The following is a 27,106-nucleotide window of genomic DNA, read 5'->3' as shown; positions in this document are numbered from 1 at the left end:
TAGGGCAATTTTCGTTGTTGCCAATCCTGAAGAATTAAGTGAGAAGAGTGAACATTAGTCTCAAAATGTACATGTAAAGCCAGCCACAGCTTGAGCAGAAGTACAGGTGGTGAACTGATTTTGTTGTGTCCACGTAAAAAGAGCCTATCGCACTTGCATCAGGTGGACCGATCGGTCCATGACTAACACGGACCATCCAATCATATTTTTCCATGTCGATTATAAACTTAGAGTGAAACTTAATAGCAGTTAAGACCCTTGGAAATATAGATGGTGAAGGGCGGTTTCGATGCCAATGTAGAGCAGCAACAGTAACCTCTTCTTCCCCCTTCTCTTTTTCTTCTTTCTCCCCTTTTCTTTCTTTCCTTTTCTTCCACTCCCTCTCCAATGCTACAGGATAGCCACTGGTCATCGTCTTCACCACTCCTGAACCAGAAATCGCTGCTACACCATCCTTCTCTCTCTCTCTCCCCACTACACCTACTTGTAACCCGTTTCTCCCTTGATCTTCTGTATACAAACCAGTCTAGTGTGTTTTCATTCCTCGTCAATAAATTGCCATTAAACAACATTGGAGAAGTATCATGTGGTCCTGCTTGGAAGCTTGAATCATCCCGTGTGAAGGTGCTCCTTCATCGAGAACTTAATCCTGAATTTTCCATCCCTTTCCATGAATCCATGCTAGAGGACTAATATTGCTCCTCCCATCAGATGCTAGCTCAATCCAATTGAACCCAACTTACATTTCAAACTAACAAATCCGGGTTGACCTTTGTTTCTGTTTCTGCTTGATTGGGATTAAAGAGGGAGAAAGAGAGCGATAGAAAGGGAAAGAGTAGAAGGAGATGGACTGAATGATCTGCCGGCCTGATGTGAACATCCCAATATAATTTTTAAAGAAAAACTTGAAAATGAAAGTAGATCTTCAGCTTCTATATGCTATACGAAAGCAGGGGTAAATTCGAGTCAAGCTAAATATCTAACTATTCAAGCTTGACTCACCAAAAAACTATGAAGTCGTGCTCGAGCTCGACATAGATTTGAACTAGAGACTTAGAATTACAATTCGGAAGGTTGACTCAAAAGCTTGACTTGAATTCAACTATGAGCTTGAGCCAAGCTTCCTGTATACTATATAAAAAATTATGCTCGATTATACTCACGAGTCGAATTTGAATAACTCGTGAAAAACTCCATCTACTCGTATTCCAAGAAACCTGAATAGAATTCAGAAATTAGATTTGGTCCTCACAAGACTCTGCTTACACCATATGCAGTCATTTACAGCGTGCATTAAAAATATCTTCTCATGAAAATAAACATATGTTCCCAATACACGGATGTAAAAAGCTGTGAGTACAGTGTGAGATCAGTTCTGCGAGGACTGAATCCCAAAATCGGTTGGTTGATAGGCAGAAGTGCCAATAGGAGTGCACGCATTCCATTTGTTGCGTGATACAGTATCCATGAGGCAGATGTGCAATAGCATCAGAATTCATAACTCTTCAGTACAATAATTCGTTCCTAATTCTGAGCTCCACTTCAACCTAGCATATTTCATTCCATCTCTGAGAAACTTGCTTACCTGATGACAACTAAACTTATTAGCTCCTTGCAAACAATGCTAAAGCAAATACGTACGAAAAGGTAAAAGGAGGGCCCTAAACGAGTTCATGGCTCTATGCCGCATAAGGTAGGATCAGTTAAAAGAGTTGTTCAACTTTTGATTTACATTATGTCTTTTTATAAGGAAAATATATATGATGCCAGAAAGATGATACGTTTAGGCTTATATTTATATATTATATCTTTTTATAACAAAAAAAAAATCTATAATGCCAGAAAGATATGATACTGGAAAGACTTTGACCAATCATAGGGGTGTGTTAGGTGTGGTTTAAAGTAGATCTCAGACTTAACTGGCAAAATACACCTCGAGAATTTCTGAGACCAAACCAAACCATTTTACTATAGTTTGGTGTGGTTTAGATTATGCTTTGGGTCATCCTATTAGACTTAACCCAATAAAAAGCCCAAACAACATATATGCTTGCATAAATAATTAATATTGTCTTTTAGCCACCATAAAATCATCGAATCATTGTAATTGATATGCTATGTAAGCATCAATTGTTTAGATTGACACTTCCTTTCTTATCGGTTAGCTATTTTTGCTTTCTGTTACAACAGTCAAATAGGCATTCCCAATCCTTTGAAAGTGATTTGAAGTCTGAGTTTTGAAGAAAACTACTTCATAGTAGTCTAACTGCTTCTAGTAGGTGCTAACTCAGTAAAATGGGGTTTTTGGGTGGGAACCCCTTAGGGACTATGAAACAACAATACTTTGTTTTCCAACCAAAAACCAAACTTGGCTATCCAAGTATCATCCACAAGATTGTTGCAACAATATCAGGAAATATAACAAGATGAGGAACTCTAAGATAATTAAAATGTAGATGCTGCAGTGGTAACCCATACAGAAAAAAGCTGCAATATGCACACAAAGAATTAGCTTTTAGGTGTCTTTTGTCTGGTTAAGGTTATATGTACAGGAATGCTCCAGTCGTAGTTTGAAGAAATATGCAACAACTACTAACCAACCCACTTCTTTAGGATTATAGGCTAACTGGGAATAAAAAATATATCTCTAGTCAAATGGATCGATCCGAGGATCATGCTCACTTGCCATTGCCATCCCTGTACAGAGGCATGTAGGACACATGACCTGCAAAATGAGGTTAAAGGTAGTTTTATAATCTTATTTCTATTTAATAACTAGGGGATAGCTACTCCCTACTCTCCAGTAACCGTGTTCTATCATCACCTTCAGTTCTAGAAAAAATGCTATCAATTAAAGAATTGGGCAATCTTATGTACACGCAGACAGATTTTACGTCAGCCACCAAATATAGCCTTTCTAATGTGAGTCATATGGCAGAAGTCACATGAACAAGCTAGATTTACCAAATAGCAGGTGATGAAGGGTGATTTGGCACGACCTAGTAAGAAAGGGACACGTAGACGTGATATATTCGAGGAGTGACAACTCAGCCAAATGAACCCATTTCACAACATTCGGAGCTTGAGTATTCAGCCACCTCATCCTAAAAAACCACCTCGGCATAGAGACACCTCAACACCTAATACAGTTCGGGAATAAAGAATCGAAGTGCTAGTTTGGAGCTAATGAGCTGAAACGCCACATAACCGACTCCAAAGGCCTCCCCAACAGACCCTGAATTTTTCAAGATCACGATGAGACTCGTAAGGTCCACGACCAGAGATCCCGGAGCTCTTTCATAAGGCCCACAACTACATTATATGAGGACAAGAAACCTCAAGGCAAAGGTACGCGTGATTATTTTACTCACTAGCATTCAAGCATTCAAGATTCAGCTCGCATTTATAGTATAAGTATTGACTTAAGCATCGAAGCGACCTCGCAGGGTCAACTACCCTGGCTAGGTTCTTTGATCTACTATTCTATAGATCAGTCCAGCTCACCGCCCAACCAGAGTTCGGATCGTCTTCCAGCCAGGAGTATTTAGATCGCACACCATCAATTGGTGCCGTTTGTGGGAAACGATCGAAAGGTCGTCCCAGCTTTAGTCGTAGATTTATCTATCCCAATGGACTCTACTAGCAACACCGAAAAAAGTATCGAGATGAACGTTACTGGGGGGCAGGATCAGCAATCAACCTTCCCCCAAGGCCCTACGTATGCATTAGCCAGTTCACTATTCCTCTTACCGTGACCGGAGTCCCGTCACTGTCCGTGCCGCAAGGCGCTACGCAACCGAGCGTCCCGCTTCCCCTAGTGGGCGCAGCTTTCTCTGAGCCATCTGTGGTCCCTATTAGAATCGGGCACTCCCAATTCCATGACCTTGTCTAATGCGTTCGAGCAATACAAATCCAGATGTAGCAGGTCCAACAATTTCAGCAATACTATCTGTACCAGCAATATTAGCACTAGTTCCCACCACTGCAGCAGCAGCCGATTCCACCTCGGCACACAGGACTGCGTCAGGGCCAAAATCTGAATCGACCTGGAACCAGCCAAAACGTCAACCGATCCTCTCATCGGGGTGAGGGAACCTCGCAAGTACCAATTCCTCCCAGGGATCAGGTTTCGTCCCGTAGGAGGAGAAACGGTTAGCGCACTCCTCCAGTCTCGTAGGGAAATTTTAGGAGCAGGTCCAAGGATAGCCAACTCAACAGGGCCAATCCGCCTTGGCACTCCCAGCAGGAAAATGATGGCTTGCGAGGAGATAATAACCAGCTCGGAGTTCGGGGCGCGAACTCGAGGCAGGACCCCCTGTCCCTCGCGATAGCCAGTACGAACCCCACAACCAAGAGAACCTAGCGAGAAAGAACCAGGATCCACCTCGCAATAATGCCGAAATACCAGACCAGATTGAAGTCAGTAGCACCAACGCCAAGCCGGTGAAGAAGCAGCAGCGACGACGTCGCAAGACACGTCGCCCCTCAGCCAGGAACAGCCCGCCAGCGAAGCCAGGCCAGCAAGCAGAGCAAGCTAAAGAAAATGAAGAAGTGAGATCGGTGGCTACGAAGACTGCGCCTCCACTACTTTGTTGGTCATCCCCACTGTCTCCCGAGCTCTTGGCAATTCAATGCTGAAAGATTTCAAGGTGCCCCCGTTAGACAAATATGACGGGTCATTCGACCCCAATGACCATATGGATTCCTTCCAATCTCAGATGCACCTAGCTGGGGATGATGAGTCTTGCATGTGTGTGGCTTTCTCCACTACGTTTAGGTGGGTAGTCCGAACTTGGTATCGGAACCTCGCGCCAGGCTCCATCAAAAGCTGGTCCCAATTTGCCGACCTATTTACTATGCACTTCATTACCAATAAGTGCCCGAAATCGCAAGAAAGCCTTCTAAACGTGGTTCAGAGGGAAGGAGAATCAATTTGAAACTATATAAAGTGCTTCAACGATACTTGCTTGTAGATACCGGACCTCGATCCAGCGATGCGACTCCATGCGGAAAGAAAGGAATCACCCATAAAAAGTTTAAGTGGCACGTGGTAGCTAACAAACCGAAAGATATCACCGAATTCCTTAGGTTGGCATATCAGTTCATCGGTACCGAGGAGGAGATCAACCAAAAGATCGACAATCTACCATCGGAAAAGAGGAAGAGAGAGAATGAAGGAACAAGCAATGGTGGGCAGAAAAGAAGGAAAAGCAAGTCCTCGAGCAGGGGAAGAAGCAAGTCAAGGGGAAGAAGCAAGTCAAGAAGTCGGTCCCCCTCGCGCACCTGCAAGTCAAGTTGGCGTTCTAGGACCCCACCTATGGATAGAACGAGCTATACGCCTTTGAATGCTAAGCGAGGGGAGATCTTAATGGCTATTAAGGATTCCTCCTTCATCAAATGGCCTCCCAGGTTAAGGGGAGACTCGGCAACAAGAAACCCGAATGTCTACTGCCATTTCCACCGAGATCATGGACACAACACGGAGAATTGCAAGAATCTCTGTAACAAGATCGAGGAACTTATCCGCCGTGGGTACCTGAAGAACTTCATATTGCAAGAAGAGAGAGGACAAGCAGACCGACAGGCAGATCGACAAGGGTACCAGAGGAGGAATGGCCCCAAGGTCAGCAGGTAGAATGAGCAATCACCACGAAAGTTGCCAGAGGAAAGACCAGTCCGCAGGGTAATTAACATGATCACCGGCGAGTCCATCATCGCCAGATATACATCAGCAGCTGGGAGGGCCTCGGTCCACAAATTGGAGAACGAAGAGGAAAACCCACCAAAGCGACCTTGGCTCGAAAAACCGATATACTTCATTGAGGACGATGCGCGCGGGATCCAGTACCCTCACGATGATGCCCTAGTGGTGAAGTTAAGAATCAACGAGTTCGAGGTAAAACGCATCTTGGTGGACTCAGGCAACTTAGCAGATATACTCTTCAAGGAGACCTTTGACAAACTACGGTTACAACAGAGCAACCTGAAACCGACAAATATGCCTCTGATAGGGTTCAACGGCGAGGAGGTCAGACCTCTTGATCAAATCACAGTACCCGTGGAAGTGGCACATGGCCAAACATCATGCGATTCGAGCACACGTTCCTGGTAGTCGCGACTCCCTCCCCCTATCACGCATGTTTTACGTGCGATAGTATCCACTTACTATTTAGCAATGAAATTCCCAACTGATTACAGAGTGGGAGTCATGCAAGGTGACCAGCTCGAATCCCGCAAGTGCTACGTGCTTGCTTTGAAAGGGAAAGCAAAGCTAGCAAAGGATGTCAAGCTCGAGCGACTAGTGGAGTATCCTGACGAACAAGCTGCCCCAAAAGAAGAGACAGTCCACATACCAGTCTCTACCATCAAACCAGTCAAGACCCTTCAGACAAGTGCCTCGATCAACGAACCACTCCAAACCCAGCTAGTAAGTTTTTATTTGAAAATTTAGATATTTTTGCTTGGTCGATGGTAGAGATGCCCGGGATTAATCAAAAAATTACAACTCACAAACTTAATATTGACCCTTTAGTCAGGCCAGTAAGGCAGAAGAAACGCAACCTCGCCCCAGAACGTTGGAGGGTAGTCGATGAAGAGGTTGAGAAGTTCCTCACGACAGACTTCATCAAGGAAGTCCACTACCCGAGCTGGGTGGCTAACCTGGTTCTGGTGAAAAAAGCCAATGGCAAGTGGCACATGTGCGTCGATTACATCGACCTAAACAAAGTCTGCTTGAAAGATTGCTTCCCGCAACCCAAGATCGACCGCCTAGTGGACGCGACCTCAGGGCATGAGTTGCTGAGCTTCTTGCACACCTATTCCAGTTACAACCAGATTAGGATGGATCCTACTGACAAAGAGAAGACCGCTTTCATAACTGAGCTCGGGTTATATCGTTACAAGGTCATGCCCTTCAGATTGAAAAATGATGGGACAACATTCCAGCGCCTTGTAAATAAGATTTTTGAGCCGTTAATCGGCAACAAAGTAGAATGTTATGTTGATGACATGGTCGTGAAGACCAAATTTTCAAATTCTTTGTTGAATGATTTAAAAGATGTTTTTCAAATTTTATGAAGATAATAGCATGAAGTTGAATTCGAATAAATGCATCTTCGGAGTCACTTCGGGTAAATTTCTAGGCTATATAGTCAACCGACATAGCATAAAGGCCAACCTGGACAAAATAAAAGTGATTTTAGATATGATAATACCCCGAAAAATAAAAGAGGTCCAGAGGCTGACGAGCCAGATAGCCACCCTGAGTCGTTTCATGTCTAAATCGGTAGACCGATACATACCCTTTTTTAAACCTATAAAAAAGAGTAAGAACTTCGAATGGACTGAAGAATGGCAGCTCGCTTTTGACGAGCTGAAAAGATACTTAGGTACCGCCCCAATTTTAACTTGACCCGAAGAAGGGGACGTGTTAAAGCTATACCTCTCTGCAAGCGACGAAGTGGTTAGTTCGGTACTGATCAAAGAAGTAGATCGGGTCCAACGACCCACTACTATGTTAGCAAAATTATGCAGGATGCAAAAACTAGATATCCGGAGATCGAGAAACTAGCATGTGCACTAATCATAGCAGCCCGAAAATTTCGCCCGTGCTTCCAGGCCCATACTATCGCCGTTCTCACCAATAAACCCTTGAGGCAGATTCTGCTCAAGCCCGGAGTGACTGGGAGATTAACGAAGTGGTCCATCGAACTAAGCGAATACGATATCCGGTATGAGCCCCGGCCAGCAATCAAAGCTCAGGTCTTGGCCGATTTTATAGTAGAGTGCACGTTCAGCACAGCGACCCCCAAGTTGATGAAGGGTGATTTGGCACAACCTAGTAAGAAGATGACACGTAGACGCGATCTGCTCGATGAGTGACAACTCAGTCAAATAAACCCATTTCGCAACATTCGGAGCTTGAGTATCCAGCCACCTCGTCCTAAAAATCCACCTCAACATAGAGACACCTCGACACCCAATACAGTTTGGGAATAAAGAACCGAAGTGCTAATTCAGAGCTAATGAGCCGAAACGCCACATAACCGACTCCAAAGGCCTCCCCAACAGACCCCGAATTTCTCGAGATCACGATGAGACTTGTCCTAGCTCCACCTGAATCAGAGGTAAATGATAAACCTTATCAACATACTGCTCTCCTTCAAAAATGGAACAAACCTTATCTGGACAGCCCAGAGATCCCAGAGCTCTTTCGTAAGGCCCACGACTATTCCATTATATACGGACAAGAAACCTTAAGGCAAAGGTACGCGTGATTATTTTACTCACTAGCATTCAAGCATTCAAGATTCAGCTCGCATTTATAGTTTAAGTACTGACTTAAGCATCGGAGCGACCTTGCCGAGTCAGCTACCCCGGGTTCTCTGATCTATAATTCTGCAGATCGGTCCAGCTCGCCGCCCAACCAAAGTTTGGATCATCTTCCAGCTAAGAGTATTTAGATTGCACACCATCAACAAGCATCAAAAGTTAAATCGATTGCTCTTTCTTTCTCAAAATTTTGGACACAGAACTAGTTTCTAACAATATCATAAACTGATAAATCTCTAAACTTGTATTTTCTATGATGCCAATTGACAAGCCCAACTATGATGACATTGATCGTCTCTAACTGGATCTTCCTGGAAGAAACAAAAAATAAAATAAAAAATTCTTTCATTTTTCTCCTCACACTGCCCATGTATAGGAAGACCCAAAGATCCACCATATAAAAACTTGTTGGGAATAGTGCCTTGAATTCCATGGCCCATTAGGGACAGAAATATAAGACAGCCTACCATCTTGCATCAATTAGTCTCATCCTACCTAACACATGTCTACCATATGAATGGAAGAGGAAGAAAAAAGATTTACCTTACCATTTTGATGTAAGACTTCCTCATATAAGACATTTGAAATAAAAAGGAAAGAAAAGAAAATGCATTTGCAGGTTTCCTACTTTCCTGCACCTGAACAGTTTGAACAGCGTTCAGTTCTAGGTGGGAGTAGAGGCTGATCTCCCCCCTTTACTGTTGCAACTGGCTGAATAAGAACAACAGACCCTGTACTTGAGCAGCGAGCACAAGCAAGATAGCCTGCATCAACAAGTTAACCAGTTCTAAATAAAACTAAAGTCTGCTCTTCTCTAATTAAAACTGATAAATAAAAATCTACAGTTAAGCTCATCTATGTTTGTTATTGCTTCCAGAACTTGAAAATAGGCAAGACCACTATGGTTTCAACAATTTATTAACATCACTTTCCAGAACTATAATTACAATGACATGCTGAAGAATGATATGAAGTGTTCTAGAGAATAATGAATCAAGAGAAACATGTGACTGGAAGCAGGAAGATGTATGCAGTTTGGGGCACCAAAGCATTTAATGCCCTTGAGATTATCTCCACTCTGGGGAAAATCCTTCTTTCCTCAAAGTGAATATTTTCTTGTTATACATGCAGAGCTGATGTGGTGCCCTTAATACCACCTAATAAAGTCCCCCCCCCCTCCATGCCAAAAGTCTCCTTCTCCACTTCTGACCAAACCCAAGCAAATGCAACATAAACAGATATTGAAACTAAGGCTCAGTTTGGGACAACACAAATATGTACAGTGCAAATACAAGGTTTAGAAATACAATACATGGTTTTGCACTATACATATTTGTATTTGCACTCTTCCCAAATAGAGACTAAAGCATTTCAAACATGCTGCAAAAATGGGTTGCATGCCTAATAATACCAGTTCCAAGGCAATATTTGCATCTTTTATGCTCCTGTTGTTTGGCATTGTTTATTTCAACCACCATCAGAGCCGAGATGACTCCAACTGCTCCTCCTGAGAATGATGCCACTATAGGATCAACTTCACTGCACATTTGAAACATAGAAAGCGGTAACATGGTATATTATATCAATTAAATGGCAAAAACTAACAGCAATATCAACCGTTTGATATGATGGAAAACAAAAAGAGAAAGCAAAACATTTTTTTTCTGGGATAAGCAATCCAACTTGAAGTTGCTTCTTTATACCTCAACTGTATGGGCAGATGCAAACTACGAATGAAATCTTCATATGATGAACCACCTAGTCCCAATTTAAGCTCTAGCTGAGATTGAGGACAGAGAACAAGTATAAAATAAGATGATGTTCATGTCTCAAAAAGAAAGGACTATATCCAATAAATAAGTTATTCCACAATCTTGCAGTTTGGTTCCTCAATCTTTACGAGATGACCTAATAACTTGATTCCTTGTGATCTTGACTACCCAAAAAACTGATTCCTTGTGATCTCTAGAACTACTCACTAGAGAAGAAACTAACAGACTTCAATATTTTATTTTATTTTTGATAATTCTGACTTCTTCCAACTATTAAATGGAAAAGCACACAGTTCAGTATTTGCTTCTTGAAACCTACCATGCATGCAGCATACACGCAGGAAAGAGGGTGAAAATATTGAACATTCAAATAGGAGCATAGCTATATGGGTGCAAGTGCAATTTGAATTGCCTTAGGTTGAGAACCTAACAAGTTTTCAATGGACCATAGCCCGATGCGGTTACAATTCTTCAAATCAGGCATCCCAACTCGCACCTCTACTCAGTTGGCATCTATCAGTCCCTTCCCCATGCATGTGTCCTACATGGTACAAATGGGATAGTAATGAATTGAGATACACCACATTATGAAATAAGCTTGATCAGATACAAGCACATTAAGACCCATTAGTTTTACCATCTGCAGTGACTCTATCTATTTGAAGACTTTTACATATCTGTAAAATAAAATGTAATCAAGCATGAATTAACGAAATAGGTACCTAATAATAACAGCCTAGGTATTAACATGAAGAATCATCTTAATATCTAATTCATTCTTGCATTATTTTTCCTTTTTTTTTGTTTCCTTTCTTTATACCAGAAATGTATTCTATATAAAAGGAACAATGAAGATGCCATTTTGCTATGAAATATGACTCCAGAAGCATATTTATATGGAAATAATGAAAAATATACTAATTCTTCATGTGCAAGTAAAATGAAAGTGAGACATCATAAAGTTGCCTCAGAACAAAGAAGACAATTTATAGAACACTGTAAAATATTTAAAACAAAAAGAAAAATACAAAGAAAAGAAAGAAAATAGAGCTAGGAAAAAATTCCAACTGCCCGGTGTCTTAATTAACTAGTGATTTGGAGTAAGAAACCTTACAGTAGGTGCAAGAAAGCCACCAAAAATCATTATCCCAGCAATGAGAGAGAAACAAGTAGCATAATACTGTTTTAAGTTTGCTGAGCCCTGCATGCAACATAATGATTTAAGAGTTATTTAGAGAAAAGAAAAGTTTTAATTTCACATGATACAAATCAGCAAATGAAATAGATGCCTTCCATTGATACATTGTAGTCCTAACAAGAAGATTAGTTCATTACTATAAGGCTTACCAATGGAGGCAAAAATGGGATGAATGAGGGAAAATTAGGAAGCTCATTTTCTTGTTCCTCCTTTAGAATTCCTAGTTCAGCACTTTTAATCCTCTGCTGTATCCTTAGCCTACGAACCTATTAAAAGATACCAATTAAATGAATATCAAGAATATGATGGAAGAAAAGTGAAAATGAATAAAAGTCACACAAGCAATGAATGCATTGATGGTCATTTGACAACAATTTGGTCACAGGGTTATGAATATCTATCAATTCTTTAGCCTAGAGAAGTCTATTAAGACCTTTAGGTTTACAATGCCTGATAAATTTTTTAAGACATACCAAAATAAGATTAAGGGCGTATGAATTATGAAGGAGAGGATCCATATTCCAGAACATTTCAACTAAATACAAACAGATAGAGGTTCTGCTACTACTATTAGTTACCTAACCCTGGGCCATAAACATCCTTTATTGGTTTGGACTATAACATATTTTCTAACCAAACTTGTCTAATCATGAACAAAATAGAGAATATGTTTGAGAGTTGGACCTGAGTCAAGATTAGAACTATCTCCAAAACCATGCAGTTAGAACTCATCTGTTATTTGAAATACAAATGTTAGAATTCATCCTCTCACTGCTTTGGACCTGTAAATTGTATATCAGCATATTGAGGGATCTTCTTTTTTTTTTTTTTTTTTTTTTTGTGGGGAGGGGTGGGGGGGAGGAGTTTAATATAGATATTTATTGCCTTTATTAATCTGACATTTATTAGTTTTTTAGTTCTCCCTGGTTTAATCCTTGGGAAGTGGCAATTGCACATAACTATTGTTTTCCAGAGGTGAGGTTAGGTCCATATCCTTTCCACCCCTCCCAAGGCCCCAGATATCTGGGCCCAACATTAGGTAATGGCCTTTTAAAGTGTTCCAAATCATTTGAACCCATACATAGGACTTCAGGATCTTCTTGCATATCAGATGTCCCTATCATCTATATCATAATTAATTAAGTAATTCCAGTATTTAATTGTCATATACAATGTCATACTCATCCATTTGGTTAGATTTTTTGCACCTTGTGTATAACAGCACTTGTTATTCACATCATATCAAGTATAGTAGCAGATCATCTAATACTGTAATGGCTCATCTTGTGCTCCACATATGAAGTGATTTGCTTCCTCTGAATTTATTGGGTTCCTTCACACCTAAGATTGTTGCTTCCCATTTAGATCTCGACTGCTGTGTTTGTTGTATATACTTTGCTTGGAACTGGATTTTACAGAATTATTCTATTTCACCTGAATAGATTTTGATATTCAAGATAGCAGAAATTTAAAGTTTTAAACTTCTGGTGGCCATTTATCTCAATTCTGAATTTAATGATTATATCTTCCTATAATCCTATTTAATATGTTTGGTCCACCGCTTCATTTTTGAAACACAATTCTCCAAATCAGATTTATCTGTTACTCTTTCCTAAGTTGTTCATCACTTATCGTTTACGATCTAATGCCCTTATTATCTGAATCATTGAGCATGTTATTGATGCTGATTTATTTTCCTCTAGCTTTATATTATTTCCTCTATTTTATTCAGTCTTCCTTAGACCTGATTTCCTGTCATTCCATGTATTTATTTAGCTATACATGTTTAGATTTCTTTGGTTCCCTTTTCTGTAGTCTCATTTGCTGTTTTATCCCATATTGCATATATTATTCTCTATATTTGATATTTGTTTACTTGTTGTAATTTCATCCCCTACTAGTTGTTTGCTGTATTTCCTTGCGCATACCATTTCTTCTTTATTCCTCCCTTTCCTTTAGACCTCTTGTAGTCAGTATATTCCATGTTCCCTGTTCATTTAATTTTCAGTGATTTCACAGATTTCATAATAATGATCTAAAACTTCTAATACAAATTAGTGTATAATGAAGAGCACCTCCTCCATGTGCAGGAAGATTTTGTTTCTTCGACTTCGAATATTGTCCTGAAGTTCTTCCAGTTGCAATTTAGCGAAGTCTTGCACCGTCTCGGGTCATTCTATGATACAAAAGCTGCATTTAGAAGCACATAACATGAGAAAATTTAGTCTATGAGATCTAAGTTCGAGTGTATCTAAAATCACATCTGCATATTAATAAGGTTGACCCTCTTTTTTAATTTCAAAGTAGAACCAAAGTTTCATAAATGAGCAACTCCTAAAATTGCGCATCACAGGTTAATCGAAAAGACACGGAATATTGTGCCTAAAGAAATATATCATGCCAAAAAGGAGATAGAATAATAAAATATAGAGGGGGAAAATAAAGAGAGCCAATAATGAAGTTTAGTTGAAATTAGAGGAAAGAAGAGCATAATCGAGCAGTCGAGTAACATATTGTCCAATCAAGGTATAAAATTAAAGGCATGAGAAATAATACCCAGCTGCATTTTTGTCCGCGGAATTGGCATCGATGGACGTAGCAGGGGAAGAGGACTGAGGGTCAGTTACCATTAATCTCCGTTTGAGGTCGGATTTAAGCTCTACAGAATGAAATCTGGAGTTAGAAAATGGTGAATTGTGAGGAATGACGAAAGGGGTGAGAGGAGGCGAAAGCGCCAGAACTCTCCCCGTGCAGAGCATATTTGTTTCAAAACCCTAGAATTATATATGTTCGTTAATAAGCAAAAATGTAGAGACAGAGTCCTCCCCTCTCTCTCTCTCGCAGTGTAACTCTGCTCTGCGGTGCGCTGTTCTGTTAACGGAGTATCATCATAGCATGTCACAACTCACAACTCACAACTCACAACTAAAGGGTGAAGATTATTAGTTAAGGCCTCATTTGTTTTTGCAGCTATGACGACGACATTTGCTACGTGTCACTGCAACATAATTTTTAACTTCAAAGGATAAAAGCAAACCGTAGAGAATTTTGAGTGGAGAGTCAGAAAACGTTATCGTCGTGGGAAGTGAGATACCACCAGCAGTCCAGCACCATAATAGCAATCTTTTTCTTTCAAGTACAGACACGTTGACCACAAATGGCATCGGGCATGGGGTTCAGGCCGGGCCTGGCACGGCCTACTTGCTACAGTGACCGGATCGTGCCGGGCCGTGCCCGGTTTTATGTAGGTGGCCCGGCCCACAGATCTCACGCAACTGCGGACTCACTCCTTTCTTTGTGGATGGTTTTCAACATGGTTTTTAAAACCGATCCGGAGACCGAACCGGTCAGGGGTCTGGTTATCGGGTTGAATGGTCCAATCGTTCAAACGGCCAGCCCGTTTTGACAACAAAAATAAAAAAAATGACCAAACAGTTCGAATGGTTAATCGCTCAAGTCAACAATTTGCTAACCAAAATCAACGTTTTTTAAGAAGTTCTAGTTTTGGGGAAAACCAAAATCGGTCACCTGACCGGTTCCCAGTTTTTCTACTCTGGTCCGGTTTGAAAACCATGGTTTTCAATGTTTCTTTCACTAGTAAGTGTATATGCTTGCACATGACAATTCTAGATGATGATAATTATAATAATAATAATAATAATAATAATAATATATCTAAATTTTTTTATAAATTTTATGAATTTTTATTTTTTATGCTTTTTGTTTTTTGTTATTAATCAGATGTAGATTGCAAAATCCAAATTTGATTATATAAACGTCTCATCCAAACATGTGTTAATCAAATCAAATTATAAAGTATCAAATATTTAGATTTAAAAAGAAGGAATGGAATGATGTGAAATGTAGTAGTTCAATTTACAATTTAAACCTTATAATCAAATAAGGAGACTAAATAAAAAATGAGTATTTTAGTCATTGTTTTAAAAACTAGATCAGACTAGATGATTGAACCGTTTGGCCCAGGAATCGGTCAGGTCACCAATTTTGTTTTGGTCTTGAACCACTATTTAAAAAAAAAAAATCGAAATGTTAGAGAGTTGCTGACCTAGACGTTTTAACTGTTAAAATTTTTTGACCCGTTTAACAGTTCTCGGGTTGCTTTTAAACTAATTATAAATTCTTTATTTATTTTAAAATAGAAATTATAAAATAAAAACATTGAAAAATAAACTTTCATATCTCATAGTCTTGTTTGGTTATTCCCAATGGCCAAAATTAATTAGGGTTTTTAATTCTTCCATTTTGATTTTGAGTTTTCTCATTTTTGCGGTTCTTTTTAAGTTGTAATAGCTAAAAAAAAGTTTTTTAGTTTTTCTATTTTGATTATGAGTTTTCTCATTTTTGTGATTCTTTTTAAGTTATAAGTTGTAACATAAAAAAAAAAGGTTTTAGTTTTCCATTTTGATTTTGAGTTTTCTCATTTTTGTGATTCTTTTTAAGTAGTATCAGCAAACAAAAATGCAACTCTTATGAAGAAATCAAAAAACTCGATTCAAGAGATGAGAAATTAACATCGATCTTATATTAAAATTTTGAGATACACCAATGAAGCAAACAATTTGGGATCTAAGAGAGATATAGAGAGACGATAGAGATGTAAGAAGAGGGAAAATGATGTTGTAGCAACAATGATGATGAGCATGGAGATAGCCGCTGACATCAGTTCCCTTCTTCTTCTTCTTCTTCTTCTTCTTCCTCACTTTTCAATTTTAACAAGTTGCTTCCTTCTCAAAGTCTCAACACTCCCATCTCATAATGTGGACTTTAACCTAATCCTAATATAACATTCAAAATTAAAAGTTACATTGTATTTTACATCTTATTAGTTTGACCCACTCAAACTGAACAATTGAACCATTGACCCGAAAACTAAAAGTCAAAGTGGTTCCGTTTCTGGGTCAGTTTTTAAAATCTTAATTCTAGTCAAAAGAAAATTCCACAATCTTATTCATATTTTTAATAGTTATATAAATATAGAATTATATATGTGTTTAATTTTTCTATCTTTTTTTTTGTATTTTTGTGTGTAAAAATAATTATGATATGTGACATTTACTTTTTGTTTAATATGATAAATATATGACATTATACATGTGCCTAAATGCTTTTTTTGCAATGCATTTTTTTAATTTTTAATTTTTATTATTTATTTATGATATTAAAGGTTAACACATTTAACCCAAAAGTTGAACTATTTATTATTAATATTTATATTTCATTTTTAGTCAATTCTAAATTATGTATTTCATTTTTATTATCAATAAAAATATTCTTGTTCATTACGCTTATTTTTTCAATTTGATTAATGAAAATATCATAAATATGTCTAATTTTCTATATTTTTTTGTAATTTTCTATATTTATTTATATTTTAAATTTTTTATTACCTAACTATGACTTCATAGGTTTCAATTTGATTCTGATGGTAGAATTGCTTAACCTAACTATGACTTGAATAAAGAATGGTTTTATTTTTTAGTCAATTTTAAAATATATGGGTTTATATTGTTAAAAATTTTGATATAAATCTAATTAATAGCATTTAATAGTGAAAAATAACTTAAAAATACTGAATTTAATAAGATAAAATGAGATTTAATACCTTGAGTATAAGACTTAATGAGAGAAAATTAAATAAATTAGAAAGTAATAATTAAAGTTACATTTTCAACCTTTACAATTAGAGATGGATTAAATACACAAATATGGCCATCTGAATAGATATCAAAGCTAGCATTAATGTTATAATAAAATGACTTTTATAACCTTTCTCTAACAAAAAGATAAAAATTAATTTTAATCCAAAAGAAATTTTACAATGCATTCACACTTTTTATATAATATATAGATATTATATATTTTTGAAAGAACTACCAGCAATAATGTAAGCCTTGTGACAAGACTGTTAGCTGTTTGTTTGGGCCTTGGACGTGGGGTTGATAGTTTATTGATTGGGCTCTAGTGAGTGTAAATTGGCTGTGTTTGTCCTCACTCCGCGTCAACCCAAACTTGGTTCAAGTTGCAATGTTGCATTGGCTTCTATCGGAATTGAGCTCGTCCTAGTGATAAGATACAATATTAAGTTAAACCCGACCACAGCATGAATCAAGATTGTACATGAACGATAAGAACCCGTTGGATCAGAATCTTTTCTTTCTGCACAATCTCCACATTTTAACGTCACGCGTGAGCCCACCGCCCACGCCTCTTGTAACCCTAAAATTAAAAGCCCGGAACCAAAGTCCTCGACCCTAAAATCGATCACCCATCAAACAAACCCTAAAATCAATCACTATAAATACAATACCTATCTCAAGCAATCTCGAGCAATCTGAGCATATGGGAGTAATTGGGGAGGGCTGAACTGCCAGGCTCCTGAATTTAGACGTTTTCTCACTGTAGTTAGGGTTTTGGAAGTGGCATGTATTTGTGAGATGTTTATGGGTTAATTGAAAGAAGATTGCAGTGATGACTCAGAAATTTCAAGCTCAACAGACCGGAATGCAGGCTTCTCTCTTTCAGAAGAAGCTTGCGTGTCGACTACCCCGCTGAACTGAGCGATCTTCTAATCCTTCTTTTTTTTTTTTTTCAGTTTTTCTCTTTCTCTTCATTGAAACGTCTTAGATTTAGGGTTTTCGCTTATGGGTCTCTTTATCTAATTCATTCAATTTTTCTGACTTTTCTTTTGTTTATTTTTATTGTTTTTAATTGGGGGAAAGGGGAATGAGGAGGTTGCGATGAGGATAACGAGCTCCCTCTTCTGAAATCAAGTTGAGGTCAAACGCTGGCAGAATCGAACCAATTAATCATAAGCCACCACTGAGTAATCTGTTTCTTCCCCAGACCCCCTCGTTTTGCATTCATCTTTTCTTTCGAATTAATTTGACGGTAGATGAGGATCCGAGTGGTTTATCTCCTGCTCAATCCGAGCTTTTTTTTTGTAGTGTCCTCATCTTCTTTTATATAATTTTAATGTATACAAATATCTTTTCTGCATTCTTTTTTTCCTGGGAAAATAAGGGTTTGCGTTCATCAGGTGATGAAATCTGGAAATAAATCTTAGGACACCTTCCTACACAGCTAGAAAGCTCTAGCTGTGGATGAGAAAGACATTTCTACTCTGATGATGAACCATACTTTTTTTTTTATTTACTTATCATCTCTTCGTTAATTGTACGAGGTTAATCCAACAACTTCGAATCAAAATCCATTTTCGCTACATTCTGGTGATTACAGGAGTTGTATGTGAAAAGAGAACACAAAATGAAAATGGATTTTTTTCACCAAGGCTAATCTTTGGTTTGACCGAAAATGACAGATTAAGAAATTTCAGAAGAAAAAAACAATTGTTTTCGGAGGTGGAAATTCTTTCTTCGTCTTGTTGTTAAGAAATTTGGGTTGAAGTGACCCTGCGTCTACACATTTCTGAAACTGTGGTTGAATTGTATACGTGTGTGGAACTGCAAATGAAGAATTCAAATTTTGGTTTATTTATGCTTCAGACTTGCTTCGAGTTCGAACAAAACAAATTAAAATCCAAAACAAAGTAAATCAGAATGCTTTTAGTTTCTTTACTGCAAACAAAACCAAGCCAAAACAATTTGGTTTGTATGCTATATGTAGATGGTCAGAACCTTGTTTGTTGAAATCAGAGTGAATCTCGATCAATATTGCACTGAATCAGCCGATCACCCAATAACTGAGATGGGTCACAGCCTCACATTGTTTGTAACGTGTAATACGAAAAGATCGGAATTGAAGTGAATCCCTGTCAAAAGCGTGAAACTATCCAACACAATTCCCCGTTAGTGGGTGCAGTGGGTATAAAATTTAAAAAATATATGGGTATTATATGCATTCTAGATAATCTCAAATTCCCAATACGTGGATTTTGCTTAAAAGTTCAAAACTTAATGTCTTAAGAAAAATCTTTTTATAATTATAACAAAAAATTATTTTGAATGGAATTCAAATTTTATCTAACATCATTTTATAAAGTTAAGAAAAAATTAAAAGGTTCAAATATATATATATATATATATGAAATATTAGCGGTCCTGGGATGAAAATTAAAAATTAATGCTCTATTGGGTTATACAACCTGCGGGTATTATATTAAGCATATAATATTATTTATGTTATATCAAAATATACTTAAATATTATTTGAATTTTATTTTTTTTTCTATTTTAAATAAATGTTTGTTTAAAAACAATTTTTTAATTAAAAAACAAAGGTTTGGATCCCCAATGGGGGAACTTGTCTTCGGGAACCAGGGATCCCCAATGGGGAACTTGGTGTATAGACGGTTCAGTCCAGGGTCAGAATTTTTAGGCCCAAAGTACAGTTGGGGTGACTTGTGTATAGAATGAGGGTTTTTTGACATTTTGAATGTTTATAGCTCTGCAGTGGAAAGTAGAAATTTGAACTGGGCCTGTTTGTACTTCTCTGAAAGTTTTTCTTCAATGGTGATCGGTCTCAAGAATAGGTATTAATTTAAAACTTGGGATCCTGGATGAGGAGTATGATTCTCGCCTCAGACCCACTTGTTGCAATTCCTATAGGGGAATCATCCCCCAAACCCATAAATATAGTTCCAATAATCATCATAATTATAAATGTAGTATCCAATAATTATGGAAATTATTAAAATTTTCCAATTATGTATTTAATAATTGAAAATTTTATGATTTAACTTTCACTAAATTAAATTACCAAAACTAGTAATGGTTAGAAATTAAATTACCAAAATCACTAATTACTACTCAAAAATTATAATAAATATCAAAATTTCAGAAAATGTAAAAAATAAATTGACCAAAATGATTGAAAATGCAAAATAAAATTTATATTTATTTAAATAAAATTTCCAATGAAAAATACTCATATTTTTTAATTATTAAATTGATATTTATTAATATTTTAATTAATTCTTCACTTTTATTATTATTTATTTCAATAATTAATTTTCAAAAGTTTCTGGAATTAAACTACCAAAACATTTGAAGCTAAATTATCAAAATCAATAAGTTTCAGCAAGTAATTATCAGTAATTAAATTTTCCAATTACCAAAATTACAGAAAGTTATCATCTAAGTGTTGATATTTACTGAATAATATTCAATAATATCAGTAATTATTGGAATTATAAAAATATTTCATAAATGAATTTAATTATCCAAATTAATTTAACTAATTTAATAATTACCAAATTTGTTTTTAAAAATTACAAACATTTAATGTAGTGATTATTAATAAATAATAATTGTTTAAAAACAAATAATAATTTTTTGAAATGGTAAATAATAATCACTAATAATTTATAAATATTTGTACAGTAATTTTAATTTAATTGCAATAATTCGGTTAATTATTTAATGTTAACAATAATTCCTAATCCATGTTTAGTTAATTAATCTACCAAAATTGAATGAATAATAATCCGATTATTTAGTAATTTATATATTAATTAATTATAAACATTTTGGGAATCGGGTGTTAGATGGGTGAGGGTCGAATCTGGTTTGGATCTGAACCTCTATTATCATCTTCTTAATCCGTCAATAATTGTGCAACCGTCCCAGAACCAGATCAAGATGATTGAAAACAATCCTCTACTGCCAGGGTGACCTAAATCATGGGATCCTAGTTGCTGAGTTGCAAACCATCGTCAACACAAAATATTCACTAACTCGACCTGATAGCAATATAATACGAAAATTTAGTAGTATAAACACCTTCATTACATCTACAACTTGAATAAACCACCTCATTACCATTTACGTTAAGTTTTAAAATTCAAGGGGTTCTTTTTCTGGATTTTAGGAGGGAGAAAGTTGGTCAATGAGATTTTGATTCTCATTGTCCAAGAATCCCATTTTCTTTTTTCAGATTTATGTGTGGACAAGAGAATGTTTATTTTCCTAAGTATCACTTACCCAGGTAAGTGGCACCCATCTCCTAGTCCTAGGTGGGTAAATGACTTCTCCACCTTAAGGAAAAGTTACCAACACTTGAATGGGACAAAAATGCCCCTTGTAATAATGGAATTTTATGGCCAAAATGGTTATTGTCTTGCTTGCACGGGAAATAAAAGAACATGGGTAAATGCACTTTCCTGGGTAAGTGTTTCCTAGGTAAATGCATTTACCCAGGTAAATGCACTTAAAAAAAAGTGCATGGGTATCTCCAAGAACTCCTTTCCACCTACGCTACTTCAATCAAGGCAACTGATTATACTTTTTCCATGTATAGCACAATGGTTATGGAATTGAGAGTGAGTGAATGGGTGATGACATGGTAGATTAGCAGTGGTAGAAAGGGGAGGAGAGAGAGAGAGAGAGACAAGGAGAATTAGGGTGGTGTAATGGAGGAAAGAGAAGCATGATGAAGTGGAACATCTTGTTATATATACACAATGGTTATGGAACGTCTTGTGTTTGTTATATATAAATTTATACATAAATAAATAAAGTCAAATACACATCAATAAAATACAATTGTGTGTGAGACATAGACAATAATTACAAAATAGATGAAAAATACAGAAAAACTAAAATAGCTAAGGTATATAGGGAGAAAAAAACGAAAACGAATTTTGATATGGAAAGAGTTTTGACCAATCAAAACCCACTCATGAATTTTGATAAATAATACTTAATTTGCTACCAAGTTTATGATTCCGGTTGATTTATAAGATGCTTTTCGGATATCATATATTTTCTATATCACCAGATGGCATTCCATCTGATGGGTGGAGTTTGGCTTCTGTCAAGGCAATTCAGTGCTCGCACCGTTTGAGCAACCCCTTATAACATTGCATTGGGAATATCTCCTCTGAAATAAATGACATAATTAAGGAGATAACCTAAGGCTGTAAAGCTTGTTGGAACGGGTTTGTCCTGACCCAAACCGGATTCGGATGGGTGTGCTTCCTGTTTCCTGTTTCAAACTTTGACAAATGACAAAGCCTTTATGAAGAAGTAATGATAAGACCCAGAACTTGAATAAGAGAAGGAGAATAATTGATGGAATCTCCCACCAGGAATAGAAAATATCCAGTTATATATATGTACGAGATTTGAATCCCTCAAGCTGGCATTATCTCAAAGTGTCGCATGAGCATGAAAATGGATGCCATTCATTAATTCATTCATGCGTGTCAAATCAATTAACGTGTGCACAAATGAATTAATGAAGGGTCTCATTGTCTTGCCGTTGGAGATGGAGTCATGGACCCTCTGTCCACTGTAATCTGTATAAACCTAGCAAGCTAATGCGCAACAGCATTAAGCATGCATGGAACGAGACGTATGCCTCTAGGTTTGCTTTCTCCCTAAAAGCAGAAGAAGGCCAGAAGCACCTACCCCAGTCCTCAGATTGAGCGCTCAAGGCTTCTCGACCAAGTGGTATGGTGGTGATTGATGACTCTGGCATTACGCAACAAACGAGGCTGAATTCTTCAATTAATCACTTTGTTCGTGGTTGCTCTTGCTCATATATACTTTGGGGTTTTGGGATTGATGATTCTTAATTTGATTTCCACGTTATTCATTTTGTTCTGAAGGGAAGGGAAGGGAAGGGGACCCAACTCCCAAGAGAAGCTTCCTCCGCACATGGGGTTGGGTTGGTATCAGCTGGAGTGCGATTTTGAACTTAAGGAGGACTTGGGCCCAAGCAGGACTTTGGGCTGACACAACTTAGCTGGAACTGGAAGGAGCACAACACAAAGTTGTCATTAAGGTAGGGCATGATCGAACATGTGAAGAATTGCTCAAAGAGACTTAGGTCCAGCCCATTGTTTTGTGGGCCAAGCCAAGGATGGAATACAAACTTGTATTGTGCAGATGCAGATAGAACTAACTCAGCACCTGACCTATGCCCATGCCCATGCCCATGCCCATGCCAATGCCATCCGTCGTACTCTGCTCTACCAGAGGGAAGAGAACCACAATTGGTGGTGGTGAAGTGAAAGTCATTGAGCTAGAGGCCTCTACTACTACTCCATTGTGGCGGTCCTCAAACCCACGATTCATTTGTGGGTGAGTTATGGTGTCCTTGTTCCACAATCTACAATTCTACATAGATATATATGGTTCCTTTCACCCCAATAACTAAAGAATGAAGACTGAATACCCCTTTTCCTATCTAGATTCTTTCTCTAGGCAACTTGAATTTAGGCACGTGTATGTGTAATTTGCTTGTAGTTAAGAGGAATCAATTAATTAGACAATGCCAAATATCTCGGAACATGCCCCTAATTAGACCTTTATCACACCATTCTAATATTGTTTCTTGCCCTTCTGCAATTACAAATAGCCAATATGGTTTCTTAGTTCAGTAAATGGAAACCCCTTCGAGTAAAACTGATCACTACTCCACAATGTCCAAACCACACTGATTCATTGATTAATGAATCTGCTTCCTCCATTTGGCAATATAATTGTCTTTTGGGCCGGGGAGCTCTGTTATGCCATTTATTCCCTCCTCATCACTATATGTTGCTGACTTAAACCAAACCAACAAATGGGTAAGTAAGCAGCTTCAATTGCTTCTGTTCTCAGCAAATTCTTATTCTTCTAACAACGTACAGGTTTTATTTTTGGAAGGGTAGAATCACTGTGGTGGTTCTTTAGTGATGAATCTGGCAGCCATTCTGCTGCTCCTGTAGGCTGTAGCTCCCCACAAGAAAGATATTTACCAAATCTAGATATTTGGTGAGCACCGACTGCGTTAGAATGGGACTAGACTAGACTCTCATGAACCATGGCAAATTGGCAACAGATCCTTTTGTCTGTCTGTCAGGTAAATCATAAATGGATATTGGAAAACCCACCGAGATACCTTGTTGGGACAGTTCCGATCTCTCTCTCTCTCTCTGGTTCAAGCAACTTGGATGATTTTATTGGAAATCACATGTGAAGTTCTACGAGATTCCACGCTATATATGATGACTTATAAGCATGTATGCTCCTGCTCTTACACCAAGCAGTAAATATGGGACCTGCCCTACAGGCCCAAAGTAGGAGATGAAGAGTTTGGATTTGGACACGTCGGAAAGGTGAAAATGATTTTCATGAGGAACTCCGAAGTCCGAACCAAGGGTACGTGCTATGTGGAAATCGAATTCATCAACAACTTTATTCCCAGGTCCCACCCAACTATAGCTATCAATTACCAACCAAAAGCAATATCCACGAACACGTGCTTTTCTTGCCACGTGTCTCTTTGTGGCATGGACGGTTAAAGTGACGACCTATAAACGTGATATATTGACCCCACTCGATCACTCGTCCATCCATCATCACTGTAACAAGGTAAAAAAAAAATCATGAAATACCCAATTGAAGTGCTTCCCCTGATTTCCTAAAATATTCCTACAGTCCTACTTCAAGTAAATGACCAAAAACCACTTGCTAGTGGTAGTTTTGTAATTCCATTTACCCAATTAAATATTATATAGGAGTGGACCGGTGTCAGTTGTCACGGGAGGAGGAGCCCAATATCATCCATCACCCAGGAACTAGCTGATACTAATAAATGGAGGGTCCAAGCAAGCCCATTGTGTGATACCAACATTTTAATTCCGAATTCCAATCTGAGAGTCGGAGACGAGACACTTCGTAGTTTGTAGTCAAGTTTAGTAGAGAGAAAAGGAAGCAAGAAGAAGAAGATGAAGCCCAACAAGAAGAATCCATTCACCCTCCATCTCCTCCTCTTCCTCTTTTTGCTTGCCTACCCTTCTGAGGCATACAACACTGGCACTTTTGGAAGAAAAGCATTCTCTAGGGAGATGCCGGGGACTCCCGGCGGTGGAACCGGAGCCCCAACTGGGGGTAGTGGCTCTGGGTCCGGTCATGGTAGCAACTGGGACTACAGTTGGGGTTGGGGGTCCAGTCCTGGAAGTGGATGGGGGTATGGTTCTGGGTCTGCCCGGTCTCCAGGTGGGAATGGGAGGGGCTTTGGCTATGGTTATGGTACTGGGTCTGGCTCTGGCTCTGGCTCTGGCTCTGGGTATGGTTCTGGTTATGGTGGTGATGGTGGTGGTTGGGCTCGTGGCGTTGGTTACGGCTCTGGAAGTGGTCGAGGTGCGTCAGGTGGTGGTGCCGGTGGTTCAGGCGGCCTAGGCAGCCAAAACGGTCGTTCCCCGTCGGTTTCTGGGGCTACAAACAATCAAGGAAACTGATGAGCCGGTTCGTTAGTATAACAGATATATATAGTAAGCGTAACATACCCTGAATGATCCATTGATTCGTCTGCACTCAATCCACTAAGGGCCTGTTTTTGGGTCTGAGCAACAGTACCAGAGTTGCTTTGTCATTTATGCTTTTCTCTATTTTGAAGGCTTGCTTGACTCTTAAGGAGTACGAATACAAATATGTAGAGTGCAAAATCTTATATTTTGTATTATTTTGTATATATTTGTATTCGTATTCCTTTCAAACCTATTATTTTGTATATATTTATATTGTACATATTTGTATTTGTACTCCTTCCAAACTGAACCTAAGGAACGGATGGATAAATGTCATATTGAAAGATCAATAAAATAGTAATGGCTTGCGCATAAGATTAATCAAAATGGGTCTCAGATGCAAGGGTGCACACTACAATTTTCTAGTAGCAGCTTCAAATTGAGTCTGGATATGACAAGCATACTAAGGGAGTGTTCTTCAATGTGAACTGTTTCTCTTGTTTTGAGTTCCAAAAACAAATAAAATCATCTATCTTGAAAACAAAATTTTTCTTAAAACAAAAATATGAAAAATGTTGCATTTTTATTCACAACTAACCAAAACACATTCTTGCTTTTTTTCGTTAATTTGATATCAAAATGATATCTCATCATCTCATAAAGCATATAATATCTGTACTCCAGAACTTGCCCTTTTTAAAACCATAATCTTAATAGTTTCAAAAACCTGAATCCCTTTTCTAAAACAAAACCACCTTGTTTTTTTTTTCTTCTCAAAACAAAATTAATTTCCTTGCTGATGTGACAAATTCAGAAACAAATGAAAGTAAAAGCCTTCACATTGTAAAATACCCCCTAAGTAAGCACACAATCAGTGCACAAACAGCCTATGCCTCAGCCCACCTATACAATGACAAACTCATAAGAACAGGTGTTGTACCCATGAATACGTGGACCAAAGGGTCCAAAAGTTAGTCCTGGGTAGGGGTGGCCATGAGCCGAGTTCATTATGAGCTATTCGAGCTCGGCTCAGCTCGGTTTCAAACGAGCTCCAAGCCGAGCTCGAGCCTAATAAAGCTTGGCTCATGAGGCTCGCATGCCAAGCTCGAATAGCTACATACATACATACATATAATAATAATAATAATAATAATAATATAAAATTATAGAAAATAATATATAATAAAAATATTATATATAGTATTTTTATTTTTATATATAATAATAACTAATTATTATAATTCTTAATTTTTTAAATATTAAATAAAAAATATTTTTTATATATAATTTTTCTTTTTTATAAAACATTTTTCTCAAGTCGAGCTTGAGTCGAGCCGATCTTGAGCTTACGAGCTTTTGACTCGAGCCGAGCTCAAGCTCAAGGTTCTAGCTCGAACCGAGCTTGAGCCTTGTACTACCTTGGCAAGTCGAGCTCGAATATCTAGCTATTTGGTTCAGCTCGGCTCGAATCTACCCCTAGTCTTAGGTAGTACTTAGTAGGTTTCTCATAGAAACTTTTCTTGACCGAGTCCAGATGGGCTAGATTAGGCCCGTCAGCCTCACGAGCCAAGCTTTACTAAATTCGAGCTT

The 27,106-nt window shown here is 37.9% G+C and overlaps 1 protein-coding gene, 3 non-coding genes and 1 pseudogene across 5 annotated transcripts; 4 read left to right on the top strand and 1 right to left on the bottom strand.

The window, feature by feature from the left end:
• Positions 1-2,422: 2,422 nt before the first annotated feature.
• LOC148848377 (protein ORANGE, chloroplastic-like) lies at positions 2,423-14,211 on the bottom strand (annotated as a pseudogene). Its single transcript, XR_016101043.1, has 8 exons — positions 13,858-14,211; positions 13,377-13,491; positions 11,451-11,567; positions 11,218-11,304; positions 10,035-10,111; positions 9,743-9,870; positions 8,961-9,095; positions 2,423-2,727 (listed from the first exon to the last, which is right to left on the bottom strand). The product of XR_016101043.1 is annotated as a protein ORANGE, chloroplastic-like (transcript).
• A 3,569-nt stretch (positions 14,212-17,780) lies between these two features.
• On the top strand, positions 17,781-17,885 carry LOC148848376 (small nucleolar RNA Z107/R87). The gene has a single exon (XR_016101636.1). It is a non-coding gene; the product is annotated as a small nucleolar RNA Z107/R87 (small nucleolar RNA).
• Positions 17,886-18,049: 164 nt separating this feature from the next.
• LOC148848375 (small nucleolar RNA R30/Z108) lies at positions 18,050-18,149 on the top strand. Its single transcript, XR_016101631.1, has one exon. It is a non-coding gene; the product is annotated as a small nucleolar RNA R30/Z108 (small nucleolar RNA).
• Positions 18,150-18,350: 201 nt separating this feature from the next.
• LOC148848374 (small nucleolar RNA snoR31/Z110/Z27) lies at positions 18,351-18,453 on the top strand. The gene has a single exon (XR_016101626.1). It is a non-coding gene; the product is annotated as a small nucleolar RNA snoR31/Z110/Z27 (small nucleolar RNA).
• Positions 18,454-24,801: 6,348 nt separating this feature from the next.
• Positions 24,802-25,546, top strand: LOC148848373 (uncharacterized). The gene has a single exon (XM_088951216.1). The coding sequence runs from the start codon at positions 24,995-24,997 to the stop codon at positions 25,505-25,507; it is 513 nt and encodes a 170-aa protein (XP_088807342.1). The 5' UTR covers positions 24,802-24,994; the 3' UTR covers positions 25,508-25,546.
• Positions 25,547-27,106: the final 1,560 nt, after the last annotated feature.

This window comes from Nelumbo lutea, chromosome 6, assembly GCF_056320005.1.
Source record: "Nelumbo lutea isolate HS-2025 chromosome 6, American lotus-T2T, whole genome shotgun sequence".
Classification (NCBI taxonomy): Eukaryota; Viridiplantae; Streptophyta; class Magnoliopsida; order Proteales; family Nelumbonaceae; genus Nelumbo; species Nelumbo lutea.
Note: the sequence above shows the minus strand (reverse complement) of the source record. Positions and strands in the feature narration are given on the sequence as shown.

Excerpts from the sequence above, each read along its gene's own strand:
- LOC148848373 (XM_088951216.1), top strand. The coding sequence starts at position 24,995 with ATGAAGCCCAACAAGAAGAATCCATTCACCCTCCATCTCCTCCTCTTC.